Source organism: Mustela lutreola, chromosome 1 (assembly GCF_030435805.1).
Source record: "Mustela lutreola isolate mMusLut2 chromosome 1, mMusLut2.pri, whole genome shotgun sequence".
Classification (NCBI taxonomy): Eukaryota; Metazoa; Chordata; class Mammalia; order Carnivora; family Mustelidae; genus Mustela; species Mustela lutreola.
Genome location: NC_081290.1, coordinates 157,195,369 through 157,208,422, shown reverse-complemented (window position 1 = coordinate 157,208,422; position 13,054 = coordinate 157,195,369). Strand labels below are relative to the sequence as shown.

Below are 13,054 nucleotides of genomic sequence, written 5' to 3'. Positions count from 1 at the left end.
CCAAGCATTTCATCCACAACGTTTATCAGAATGAAAGGTGGATGGCGAGATGATGGTGAAGACTCAGACATAAATGTTACAGGTGTGTATAGCACATGGCGTCATCACAAAGCAGGAGTCTCCACCATCACCTGTTTCCTTATCTTTCTCCAAACAAATCAGGCAGTGCAGAATGTGTGGCAAGGGCTTCGCTATTACAAAACAACATTGATTTTGGCTCTGATCGTCTGTCTAGGTAAACTGGAGTCAGGGGCGTGGAAAGTGTTGATGGGCAAGGCAATGCTATTGGGATGTCAGGCAGCACAGCAATGGCAAATAATAAACCCTCAGAAAAAAATTCTTACCCTCTCAATGTCAGGAGTCTTGGAAAGGAAGGAACACAGAGGCAACCAAGAAATCAGAGTAGTCGTCGTAGCACTGTATCTTTTCTGCACCTTGCTGTATTAACTGAGCCCTTCCTCATGACTGCCAGCATCCAAAAGTAACCAAGGAGCGCATGGAAGCAAGTAGTGGGGAGGGTGGGGAGTGGTCGGGGGTGGCATGGAGAGAAGCTTAGATGAAAGAGAGACACATCGGGGCCCCTGGAGGTGGAGGTGGTAGGACAGAACAAGAAAAGGGTACAAGCTTACTAGGACTAAGATATTTGGAGATCTGACTCCCAGCAGACCTCTGGGCAAAGGTCCAGGCCTGAATTAGGATTTTGTAATAATTTTTAAGAGAAAATGATTTTCCTAAATATCACTAGTTTTTCCTTTAGTCACTTATGCCTGGATCTTATTAAGATTACCAGTCATTCTGCTCACGTTATCTTCCAAGTACAGATGAGAAACTGAAAGGAAGGGTCCATGTCACAGCAACTGGGCATTTGAAATAAGAAATTCAAACACAAAACAAGAGCCAAAGCCTATGGGACCCCGGCTAGGAAACTAGGCGACAAGCTGGGGACATCAGAACTCAGACCCTCTGGAAAACTCAGTTGCTCTCACCAGTGCTTAATATGATAGAGCTTGGGGGCACCTGGTGGCTTGGTTGTTTAAGCATCTGCCTTCCACTCAGGTTATGATCCCAAGGTCCTAGGATCAAGTCCCACATCAGACTCCCTGCTAAGCGGGGAGTCTGCTTCTTCCTCTGCCTCTGCCTGCCTCTCCACCTGCTTGTGTTCTCTCTCAGTCTCTCTCTCTGTTAAATAAATAAAATCTTAATATATACATATGTATGTATATATATTATATTACATATATGTTATACATACATACAAATATATTACATATATATTACATTATATTTAATATATACATATGTACACATATATATATATGTATCTACACACACGTGTGTGTGTGTGTGTGTGCATGTGTATGCCTAAAGGAGTGTCAGAGTACATCTCATCTCAGCTAAAGACCACGGGAACAATTCAGTTTATCTGTAGCCAAGCCCAACACTAGACCTCCAATTACTCTAATTACTTTCTGCTAATAATAATAATATCCATAATACCTACTGTGTGCCAGGTACTAGCACAACTTTTATACATGTTACTTCACTCAATCCTACAACCACTCCCATGATGTAGGTGCGAATTACTATCTGTGTCTTCTCAGGTGAGGCATGTGAGGCTTGGAGTGGATGAGTTATTTGAGCCGTCTCAAAACTTATGAAAGGGCTGAGCTTCCTCCCCAGAGCCCACGCGGTCTCCCGCCCCCAAGGAGCATGTTTATTTCCCTATCATCAGCCTCCCGCTTCCTTCACCCATGGAAACATCTGCAGAGAAGCCCGGCTAGTTCGTGCCTCCCTTAGCTTCATTACGCTTCATTGTGCAGTAAATTACTGAATTCTGCTTAGCGGAATTGTACATAGAAAATATCATCAGAACACAAGGTCTTGAATTTAGTAATGCTGGGTTGTCTCTGTAATTGGGAGAAAAGAGTAACAGCTTGTTTGTCCTCATTCTTTCCAAGATCCTAACTGCTCCTTGAAATGGTTTAAGCAATTTGATGCCTGAGAAGGACTTCATTATCTCCAGTTTCAACTCCTTTAGTTTTGCGTGAAAAAAGAAAAAAAAAAAAAAGAATTTATAATCACGAAATAACAGGAGGGATGAGAAAGTTGATGTAATCGTAAGCTGAAATTTAACAACTCTGATAAATTACCTAACCAGTCGTTGAACCCCAGAGGCAGAAATGCGTGCAAGGCCTCAGACTAACCATATCACACCCCCTCCCAGTTATGAAAACTCCCATTTATTGAAAAAAACCACCAATCAGCGCTGCCTGCGGTTGGGCGGTTGTCGAATTTCTTGTACTTTTTCCAGTTCTAGGGCAACGAAAATCACCCTCTGCGTGCCTAGGTCAAATAAATGGCATTCTTTTCTGCTGCACAGAACCTGAAGCGGGTGGCCGAGACCTGGATGGATGAATTCGCCGAGTACATTTACCAGCGGCGCCCAGAATACAGGCACCTCTCCACCGGGGACATCTCCGCCCAGAAGGAACTGCGCAAACAGCTCAAGTGCAAGGACTTCAAATGGTTCATGGCTGCGGTAGCCTGGGATGTGCCTAAGTACTACCCTCCAGTGGAGCCCCCGCCCGCGGCCTGGGGGGAGGTGAGGAGAGGCTGCATGAAACCCGCTCTTGCCTCAGCGCGTTCATCTCTCCTGGGCTCAGGTGGCGGGAGGGACCGGCTCCTCTGCCCTAGAGCCCAGTAAGATTAGCGTAAATCACCTCTGATAAATCAATGTCCAGCATTTTTTAGAAATTGCCAGGGGGGCGGGGCGGTGTGGATCGCTCCTGGGTGTCTCAGTCCTCAGTCCGTGAAGTGTCTGCCCTTGGGATGGGGATCATGATCTTGGAGTCCTGGAATCGAGTCCCGTGTGGGGCTCCCAGGGAGCCTGCTTCTTCCTCTCCCTCTCCCTCTGCTCCTCCCGTGCCTCCCCACACCCACCATTTTGGACTCTCTCAAATGAATAAAATCTAAAAGAAAGAAAGAAAGAGAGAAAGAAAGAGAAGAGAAATTGCCAGGGAGAAACATTCAGTCCTCAGCGTTGATAGTCCCACCCAGACCTGCTATGGATTCTCCAAATGGAACACACCTAGAAAATATTTCTATGTATTTGAGATTAGTGAAATTGCCATAAGAGCTTGCAGAGTATGCAAATAGCTGTTACCCTAGAGTATCAGTAAGTGTGACCTGATCTCCATGATAGAACTCCCCCTCCCCCCGACCTCCATGCATAGCCATGTAGCTATTGGCATATGCATGGATGAGGTAACAGAGTGGCTTGACTATTTTCCTAGCCAGAGCTGCTATGCAGCCTCATGAAGAAATGCTTTTTCATAACACCCACAGCTGTGGCACATGGAGGAGTCATATCGGTTGCTTCAATAGGCACTACCCTTTCCACCTCAGAATGCTGCTTTTCGATTTCACTTCATGACGTAAAATGGAAAGAACTGAATAGCCCCAGTTCCCAAATTTAAAATATCTTATCGTTTTGCATAGAAAGGACTATTGTGCTGGGCGCAGTTCCATTCTGTCCTGTTACTATAGCTTTCTCCTCATAGAAAAGCATAGGCTAAAGCAAGGACTAAAACTGGATAAGATGGATTTATCCTAGCAATTCAGTCTGCGTTTAACGGGAGGCCATGAGGGGAAAATTGCAGCCTGGGTGGGAAGCTAGCACTGTCCTCGTTCTCAAGGCTTTCAGAAGCCAGGAGGTAACAGTGGTGCCTTGAGGGGGATCCTTTTCATCATTGTCTTTGGTTTTGTGGTGTGGGGGGACAACATGCCTTAGCCTGGTTGGTGTCTGGTCTGTAGCCTGGCAAAGCTGTGAATAAAGGTTGTCTCAGGGCGTAGCAGCAGTGACCAGGAGACGGAGGCAGCGTAATTGGGTGAGTGGTCCCAGCCCCCCTTGGAAGGTGTTCCATGCGCACTGCCTGTTTTGCCAAAAGGGTCCAAAAGGATCTCCTCTACCTGGGCCTGGGATAACTGAGGCATAAAGGAGAGCGTCAAGGTCAAGAACATCACTGCACGTTTCATTGCCCAATGTTTTTGAATGTGCATGGGGTCCTAATACGGGCTGCTCAAGCCAGTTAGCAATCTGATCTGATACTTTGCGTCTTGAACATTTCATTAAAGTTTCCCTGGAATATTAGTCATATTAGTCTGCTCCCCTTAGTTTGAGGTATCTACCGCAGACTTCATTTCTAGTGGAAATGTAAAGTAGACCCCACGAAGAGCTTTCCTAGTTAGTCTAACGCGTGGTATGACACAGGAATTTGTTGTTCAATAAGCAGGAGAGTGCCTTTGGGAGGTGTTTTTGGTTCAGGTTCTGTCTGCCACCTGTTGTCATTTAAATGTAGTCCTGATTTAGGGACTCAGAAATATTCTTAAAGACCTCACAACATCACTGCCTGATCCGCAGCTAGTGAAAAATCTCGTCCAGCTTTTCTCCATCTTATGTGAAAACATATATTGGTTCCTATGTGGTTACTACTTCCAACTGCAACAGGTCACATTTTCCCTTCGAACCTGACTAAACCACAGCCTGTATTTGTAAAGCACCTGGCTTGGAAACAAACTCAAAGATTCCACCAATTTTCTGAGAAAAAGACACAATGGCCCAAGAAAAGTCAAAATAACCATCTGAAGGCCAGGTCAGCTATGCCAGCAGGTTGTTATTCAGTACCTTTGACTATCTTACACCTTTATGTAGCTTTCCAGGCCCACGGGAACATTTGCATTCATCATTTATGATCTACACAATCAGACATTGAGAAGATCAGGGTTTTTGTTTTGTTGCTATTGTTTTTTTAACACAATGGCAAATTTCTTTCCCCAAAGCTTCAGCACAGCAAGCAAAAAAAAAGGTCATATCTAGGTTTCAGGAAAGAAGAAAATGGGGGGATGGTGTCTGGGTGGCTCAGTGGGTTAAGCCTCTGCCTTTTCAGCTCGGGTCATGATCTCAGGGTCCTGGGATCGAGCCCCGTGTCAGGCTCTCTGCTCGGCAGGGAGCCTGCTTCCCTCTCTCTCTCTGCCTGCCTCTCTGCCTACTTGTCATCTCTGTCTATCAAATAAATAAATGAAATCTTTAAAAAAAAAAAAAAAAAGAAGAAGAAGAAGAAGAAGAAAAAAAGAAGAAGAAGAAGAAAACGGGGCTACAGTTCAAAGGCCAGTGGCGTTCGGTTGCATTTGTTCAATGAAGGTGTGGTCCACCGCAAGAATGAAAACTAGAAGACTGGAGGAAGACAAAAAGAAAGGAAAACCACAAGTGACAGAGTTTGGACTGGTAAATAGCTGTGAAAAAGACCTATTTTCTAATCCGAGTAGATCCTTGAGAGTAGAAATAGTACCTGTACATTTAATCCAGGAGGCAAGAGAAGTGCTGAAATGCAGCTTGATCTAAAGGAAATCATGAAAAAGAGAACTATTTCCAACTATCCATGAGGCAATAGCAACCTACTTCTTAACAGTGGATAAAAATGACTAAATGTGAAGAATATTTCTATGGATCATTTTATCTTGGAAAAGAGCTCTTTTGAAGTGATCACTCTGATGTTTTCCTTTTCCCTTGGAGAGGGCTTTTTAAAAAAAATTTTTTTTAATATTTTGGAATAATTTTAAATTTGCAGAAGAGTTGCAAAAGATGGTACCCAAAGTTTACCTCAGTTCTTCCGATGTTAACCTCTGAAGGTTTGCCACATTGACCGCAGCTCATTTAAACTAAGTAATTAACATCAGTACGCTGCTATTAACTAAACTACAGATTTTAGCCAGATTTCACCTGTTTTTTTTCACTCATGTCCCTTTTCTGTTCCAGGACCCAAACCAGTATATGAGAGGGTTGTTTAAATTTCCTATAAACTTTAAATTAATTGTTAGAATGGGCAAATCTCCTAAATAAATGTAAAACGGTCAATTGCTATTTTTGTAAGAAAGGGAAAAGGGAAAAGCAGACTCTGTGGCTCTTTGAAAGCGGTTCTAGAAAGGAACCACAAACCTCCAGCAATGTAAACACAAGAATCCTTTATGGGAGATCCGTGCCCAAAGCAGGATAACTGGCTGTTTTATGCACTTGTACTTGGAACAGTTTTCACCTGCTGTCGTGCGCCAGCCTGATTCTGGGTAAACAATGAAGTGCTTAGGCAATTTTTGGCGCTGGTTGTTAGAACCCACCTTGTAAAGGATACGGTACAGGCCATAAATAGCCTATAAACTGCTACTCATTTCCTTGACAAGTTTGGCTGGATTATTGCATTTATCTGCTAACTCGTCTCTCTGCATCTGCCCTCCCTCCCTTTTGCTTGTTCTCAACAGAGTCCACTAAAAATGGAAGATCTGGCCACTCCTCCATGGTAGAGATGGCTACCATCTCTGTTGGGGTAAAATTCAAAGTCCTTCTGCATGCCCTGAATGATCTGACCTTGTTGCATCCCTCTCACCTTTTATCTTACTACTCGCCCCCTGGGCTCTTCTTCTCTAGGGACAATGGCCTCATCACCTTTCCTCAAACAGGCCAGGCAAAATCCCACCCCAGGGCTTTTGCACTTGCTCCTCCTACTTAAAGTCCTCCCGCCCCAGGAATCCTATGGCTCCTTTCTTCTGATCCTTCCTCAAAGGATCTGTTTTCTTCCGATCCTTCCTCAAAAAAAATTATCTTCTCAATAAAGCCTTCACTGTTCATCCCACTGGGGGCAACAGTCCACACACACACACGTCCACTTAGATTTATACATTCCCAATCCTCCTTCCCTGCTTCATTTTTCTCCTCAGCATCCATCACTCTATTACAAGTTTTATAATACATTCATTTATCATGTTTCTCATCTATTTCTCACACTAGGAAGAAAGATTCATGACACAGAGATTTTGTTGAATTGTGGAGTTACTACCACTCTTCGGCAGTTAAAAAGAGTGTTTGGCATAGAGTATGCGTATAATAAATATTCACTAATCGAATGAATGATGAATGAAAGGAGGATTTGGGCTCCCTGTTGTCCCCCTTGCCATTCACTGCTCTGCCCAGAACCTCCATGGGGCACACAGAATCCTCACTCTGCTCCCCCACACGGAGGAAGAGCCTCGGTGCCTTCCCTTGTTGGCCGTTCATCATGCACCACTTTGAAAGCTCGGCCAGGAAGAGTTTGAGGTCGACTCTCAGGGAACCCATCTTGATGTACTCTCAGGTCTACAGTCCCCATGATAGTCAAGCAAGATACTCAATGTTCTCTTCTGATACCTTCAGGAGAAAAAGGGAAAAATCCAAAAGTGAGAATCCTCTGTTCTGGCAATTTCCAAACTCTCCCTGCCAGCTTCTTACTTAAAGGCAAGAGGAGATTAAAGTCACATCTGACAGAGCAGTGCTCTCCAGGGTAGAAGTCACTCCATCCTGCGGGAGTGACTCCCTCAGCGAGTGGCCAGACCAGGCGGAGTGGTGGGTGGCGTGCGGCCCAGGGGACAGAAACAGGGTTTTGAGCCGTGTCCTAAGTCGAGCATCCATTCAGATAGAAGCCGTGTGCTTTTCCACACGGCTGTGCTGGATAGGGTAAGAGCAAGTTTAAAGTGAAAAACTATTCTTAAACCAGGCACATATGGAGTGCCTTTTTTGTGTCAAGATACTAAATGAAAGAAGCAGAATTTCCTATTATTTTTCTCTTTCTTACCCCTTCCCCTCCTTAGAATTCATGAATTTGCTAAAGACATTTATAGTACTCCTTTAGAGTCCAAAAAGCAGAGTTCTGCAGAATCCCAAATATCATGTGTAAGAGGGAATAAAAGATGTAAAACAGACAAACGTGCCTTTCCCAACCGGGGCCAGATACGCCTTTGAGATGTGTCTGCTTTCTGTCCTCAATGTGCCAATCTGGGCGCATCCGTCTGTCTTCTTGCAGTGGTGCAAAACTTTTTTTAAATCTTTATTTTAAAAATTCATCTCAGCGCCGAACTGCTTTGGCTGCTATTTAAATTCCTTCCTCGACATTAATGTCATCGGGAATTGCGGAACGTTGGCAGAGACCTGCGCCTTCGAGAACTCCGGTTCCCCTCCTCTGTTGCAGGGGCACTTGACTTCTTTTAAATTGCTTTCTTCCTCGTTCTTCTAACGTTCTCACCTACAGGCTTTTCAGATTTCTCCCTATCAGCTTCTGTGAAAGGAAGTTTGGCCTTAGGTGCGGTGTTATCTGAAGGACCATCTGAGGATGTGATGGTGTCACTTTCAAACCGATTCTTGTGTAAATGCTGCCCCGTATCATGCAGAGGTCAAAGCCAGCACTTCTGGCACAATGAGGGAGGCTTTCTTGTGTCCCCTTGGGAGCGCTGAGGACGGTTTTCCCGCCTCCCCCTGCAACCCAGTCTTGCAAGCGGGAAAGCTGCAGGGAAGGGTTGTCCTGCCACTCCCTTGGCAACCGTGCGGGGACTGGCCCTGCCATTCAGCTGCTATCTGTTGAAACCAGATCATTAAATTAAGCAGTCATTCAGAGCTCATTTGTCATTCTCTAAGTGTATTAGAGTTGACTTGATCTGTCATTTATTTTCCCAGGCAGTGGCAATGCCGGTACACTATGCTGATTCATTAGAGTTGACTTGATCTGTCATTTATTTTCCCAGGCAGTGGCAATGCCGGTACACTCTGCTGATTCGTTTCTCTGGAGCTCAACAAGGAGGTTGAAAGAAATGTAAGAACACGTAAAGAACCGCATCATATTTTCAGATTTTACTGTGTGTTTTCTAAGTTCTCAACGGTTGAGACAGTTGAAGGCAAACTTGAAGTGTCTTATGATAAAATGTATTTTAGTTCCATATTCCCAGCTGAGTAAAACTGGACATCTTGGTGGAACACATGGGTGGCTTATTTGGTTAAGTGTCTGCCTTTGGCTCAGGTTGTGATCCTAGGGTGCTAGGATGGAGTCCCAGTCCCTGCACAGTGGGAGCCTGCTTCTCTTTCCACCTGCCACTCCCCCTGCTTGTGCTCTCTCTGTCTCTCTCACTCTCTCTCTCTCTCTCTGACAAATAAATAAAATCTTCGAAGGAAAAAAAAATTGCACATCTTAGTGCCATAACAGTGACAATTTGGCCCAACTTTAATGGAATCAGAGGTGTTTCAGAGCTAACGGATTTTTTTTTCTTCTCCCATAAATATACCAAGCAAAACGTTCTGTCTTTTCTATTTTGTTCCTCCTTAAAATATATGTATTCATACTGATACATGTTTTACACACATAAACATATGCCTTTGGGGGTTCACATGACAGGAGTAAAAGAAACTTTAAGCTTATGTTAGCTTAATTATTAATTCATCTTAATCTCCAAGGACGATTGGTACCTTTCTAATTCCAAGAATGACATAAAATTAATAGAATTTGAGGCTCACTCAGTTATCATAGCAAGATTTCCAATGCAGGCCTCAGGAATTGGCATAACTAGAAAAAATCCACTATCATCTTTCTAGTCACGGACAAAGGCAGAGCTCTCTCCTACCTCATTCTTGAACCAAGTGCACAGCTGGCTTAGAGCTGAGTGGCCTCCGCAGCAGCTGACAGCCTTAAAAACCTGGTGACCATCCACAGGCTTGGGTTGGGCGCAGGAATGAGCACCACAAAAAATGAGGACAATTCTTGGGGTCTTGGAATAAAAGTGGAAAAAAGTGGAGGTCAATTCTAAGTGATCCAGACTGATGCCAGAATACATTCTGGAGCTCAGAATTTGGTTTTATTCATTCGCAGACAGGCAGTAGTTAAGAATATGAGCCAATATTTCCCCAGGGGTCCTGACAATGTGCTCTTAGCGGTTGGTCTTGGCTGGCCTCGCCTGGTCCCAGATTCTGAGAGGTACAGAGAGTGCACTGCTTAAAAGTGAGTAGTCCCTTACATTCACAACAGAAATATCTTTATCCACCTTAATGGCATTGTTCAGTCTTAGATTTTGGGAGCAGCCTATCTTGGGTTGGGTGATCTGAAGATAAAGGCTCCTGTGCTTTCATCCTGCTTCTGTAGCTAAATACTTTCTCCATGTTTTATTTTCTCACAATTATCTCTTTACATTTTTTTGATCTGCTTGAGTTATCTTTCATCCTATTAATATTGAGTTTCCAGGATTGACTTTGACCAGCTTAGATTTCCAAAATCTGTTTCCGTCTAATCAACAATCCTGTAATATTTGTCTAAACCACTTCTCACCTCAGATCTTTCCCTTATTGTGGAGATGTGAGTAACTTTTTCTGTAGAGCTTCTGTTGTCCATGATCCCTACTCATTGATCAATTTCTGGATAAGATGTCCTATTCTTTTTTTTTTTTTTTTTTAAGATTTTATTTATTTATTTGACAGACAGAGATCACAAGGAGGCAGAGAGGCAGGCAGAAAGAGGAAGGGAAGCAGGCTCCATGCCTAGCAGAGAACCCGATGTGGGGCTCTATCCCAGGACCCTGGGATCATGACCTGAGCCAAAGGCAGAGGTTTTAACCCACTGAGTCACCCAGGCACCCCAGATGTCCTATTCCTTAGGCTCCTTGGGAAGAGAGACTAACATAAAAAGTTAATTTCAGAAGGAGCTTAACTTACTAGCCCAATCCCTAAAACGGGAAGGACAAATCAGTTTTTTCCAGTCTTGTTTTAGACCCAAGTCATTCAGAACTAACTACACATATCCGGGCTCTTTGCCTATGTTTTTTTGCCAGTATTGCCTACAAGTTTGCAGCAAACAGTTTTGTTCCACATCCTAACATTCAAATACTGCCATTCTATTGGAAATAATGAAAACCCACAAGGTGTGATGCCAGAAATTAAAAGCTAAATTTTCTACAATATTCTTGCTTTAAGATATACTATTTCCAATGCTAAACACACAGCAGCAGCATGGTTTTATTTAATCACAAAAACCAGACAGAACATTTAGGATGGCAAAGAAAAAACACAATACGGCTATCACCTTACATAAAACTGGGGAAGTAACTACAGGATATGGGTGAGTGTAACCTGAGCAGCAGACAGCTGCAGGTCTTGTGTGGGATCGGCAGAGGTGTGGAGCTGGTAATAAAGAAAAAAGACAGTACTGACAGTTCTAGAAGCTGCAAATTAAAAATCAACAAATATTCATTCCCAGAAAAAGACAATCTTTTACAGGACAGAAATAAAGCAATCAACTCTGCAAATTACCAGTAAAATTCCAAAACATTCTCACAGGTTCCAAGCTGAGGACAAGCACAAAAAGATGATGAGAAACCAGAAAGGGGCCATGGGAATGACCATGCTGAAGCCCACACCTATCTCAGAAACTCTCCAAAATGCTCTCTTTTTGGAAGGATGGAGACTCATTCTTCTCCTTTCTGTTGCCCACACCTGCCCTCATGGGAAAAAGAAAAAGAAAAAGAAAAAGAAAAAAGAAAAAACTTGCTGATGATCTAATCCAAAATGAAACACTGCGGATGCTGGGGAGACAAAAGCTTCTAACAGAAGAGAAGGAAGTGTCTGAGGTCGATCTCAGAAAGTCCTGAACAACAAACACAGTTAAAGGGGACAAGGCTGCTTTGCAAGGAAAGGCCCTTGGAACTCTAGACAACACGGGAGTCAGAGGCAGGAAGCTGTTGTAAATCTGACTTAGCTCTGAGAGACAGAGAGGCTATAGTTTGTAATACATCAGAGTAACAAAGAGAAAAGAGCCCAACAGAGGAACTTTCTTCTACTAGCCCAAGAAAACGAGTTTATTTATAGATAGAAAATAAAAGCAGATTACAATAAAACCCCACACAGAGATGTTCGACAGGGATAAAGATAAAAATGAACCCAATAAAGTTCCAACAGAGAACGAAAACATACTACAAATGTAGCCACAAAAACGAGGAAAAATGCAACATAAGATTCAAAGTGGACTAAAGGAATCGTAAAAACAATCAAAGCTTGAAGGAACTATCCACATCAGAATTAGAACAGCTCAGAAAGGATATGGCCAAGAGGATAGGAAGCATGATGATGTGGAAAGAGAGTTGAAAAAAAGAGTTTCTTAGAAATGAAGGCTAAATTGGAGGAACAGAGTGGCAAGTAGACCCCATGGAAAGCACAGTAAGAGAAACTGAGGTTAGAAGAGAGAATGAAATTAACAAAGTGAAAGAAGAAAAAAGAAACAAAAGGACTCAACCAAAGAGCTGGGATGACAAAGATGCAAAGGAGATTTAACAGGAATTCAGAAAAAGAACCTCCTCCCAGAATGAAAGACAACAAACACATAAAACTGTAACTCAAGAAAATCTTCATAAAATAAAATATTTGAACCTCAATACTGAGACATTTCTAGTGAAATCATTGTATTTTTTAAATGAAAAAAAGCAATTTTACGCATCAAAGCAAAAAAAAAAACCTAACTAAAACTTTGAAGCACAAACATTTTGTACCAGAAAACAATGAACAACATTGTAAAGATGCTCCAGAAGATAAAATATGAGCCAAAGATCTTTTTTAAGATTTTATTTATTTATTTGAGAAAGAGAAAGAGAGAGACAAAGCATGAGCCTATGGGGGTGGGTAGAGGGAGAGGAAAAAGCAGGCTCCCGCTGAATGCAGAGCTCCTGTGGGGCTCGATCCCAGGACCCCAAGATCATGAGACCTGAGCCGAAGGCAGATGCTTAGCCAACTGAGCCACCCAGGTGTCTTAGAGCCAAAGATTTTATATCCAGACAAATTATGCCTCAAGTATGGAGGCCATCAAAAAATGGTTATAAACACTGAATATAAACATGCGTTATTTTTCCCAAGAGTCTTTCTGAGAAACATACTGGAGAATGAGAATCAGAAAAGTAAGGGATCCTGGGTGGCTCAGTGGGTTAAGTGACCACATCTTGAATTTGGCTCAGGTCATGACCTCAGGGTCTCTCTCTCCCCCTCTCCCTCTGCCCAACCCCCAACATGCATGGCTGCTCACTCTCTCTCAAATAAATAAGTAAATAAATAAATAAATAAATAAAAGTATTAAAAAAGAAACCAAGAGATGTCAAAAGGTTGACCTAAAGTCTGGTAGAAACTGGCTATAAGGATAGAAGAATATGCAAATTTTATAAGCTCTGACAATGC

General features: G+C 43.0%; 1 protein-coding gene across 1 annotated transcript in view; it reads left to right on the top strand.

Moving 5' to 3' along the window:
* GALNTL6 (polypeptide N-acetylgalactosaminyltransferase like 6) overlaps positions 1–13,054 on the top strand; it is a 1,244,627-nt gene that overhangs the window by 1,176,513 nt on the left and 55,060 nt on the right. The window contains exon 10 of the mRNA XM_059177707.1: positions 2,381–2,602. Within this exon, the coding sequence (XP_059033690.1) occupies positions 2,381–2,602 (222 nt within the window). The remainder of the gene's footprint in view (positions 1–2,380; positions 2,603–13,054) is intronic.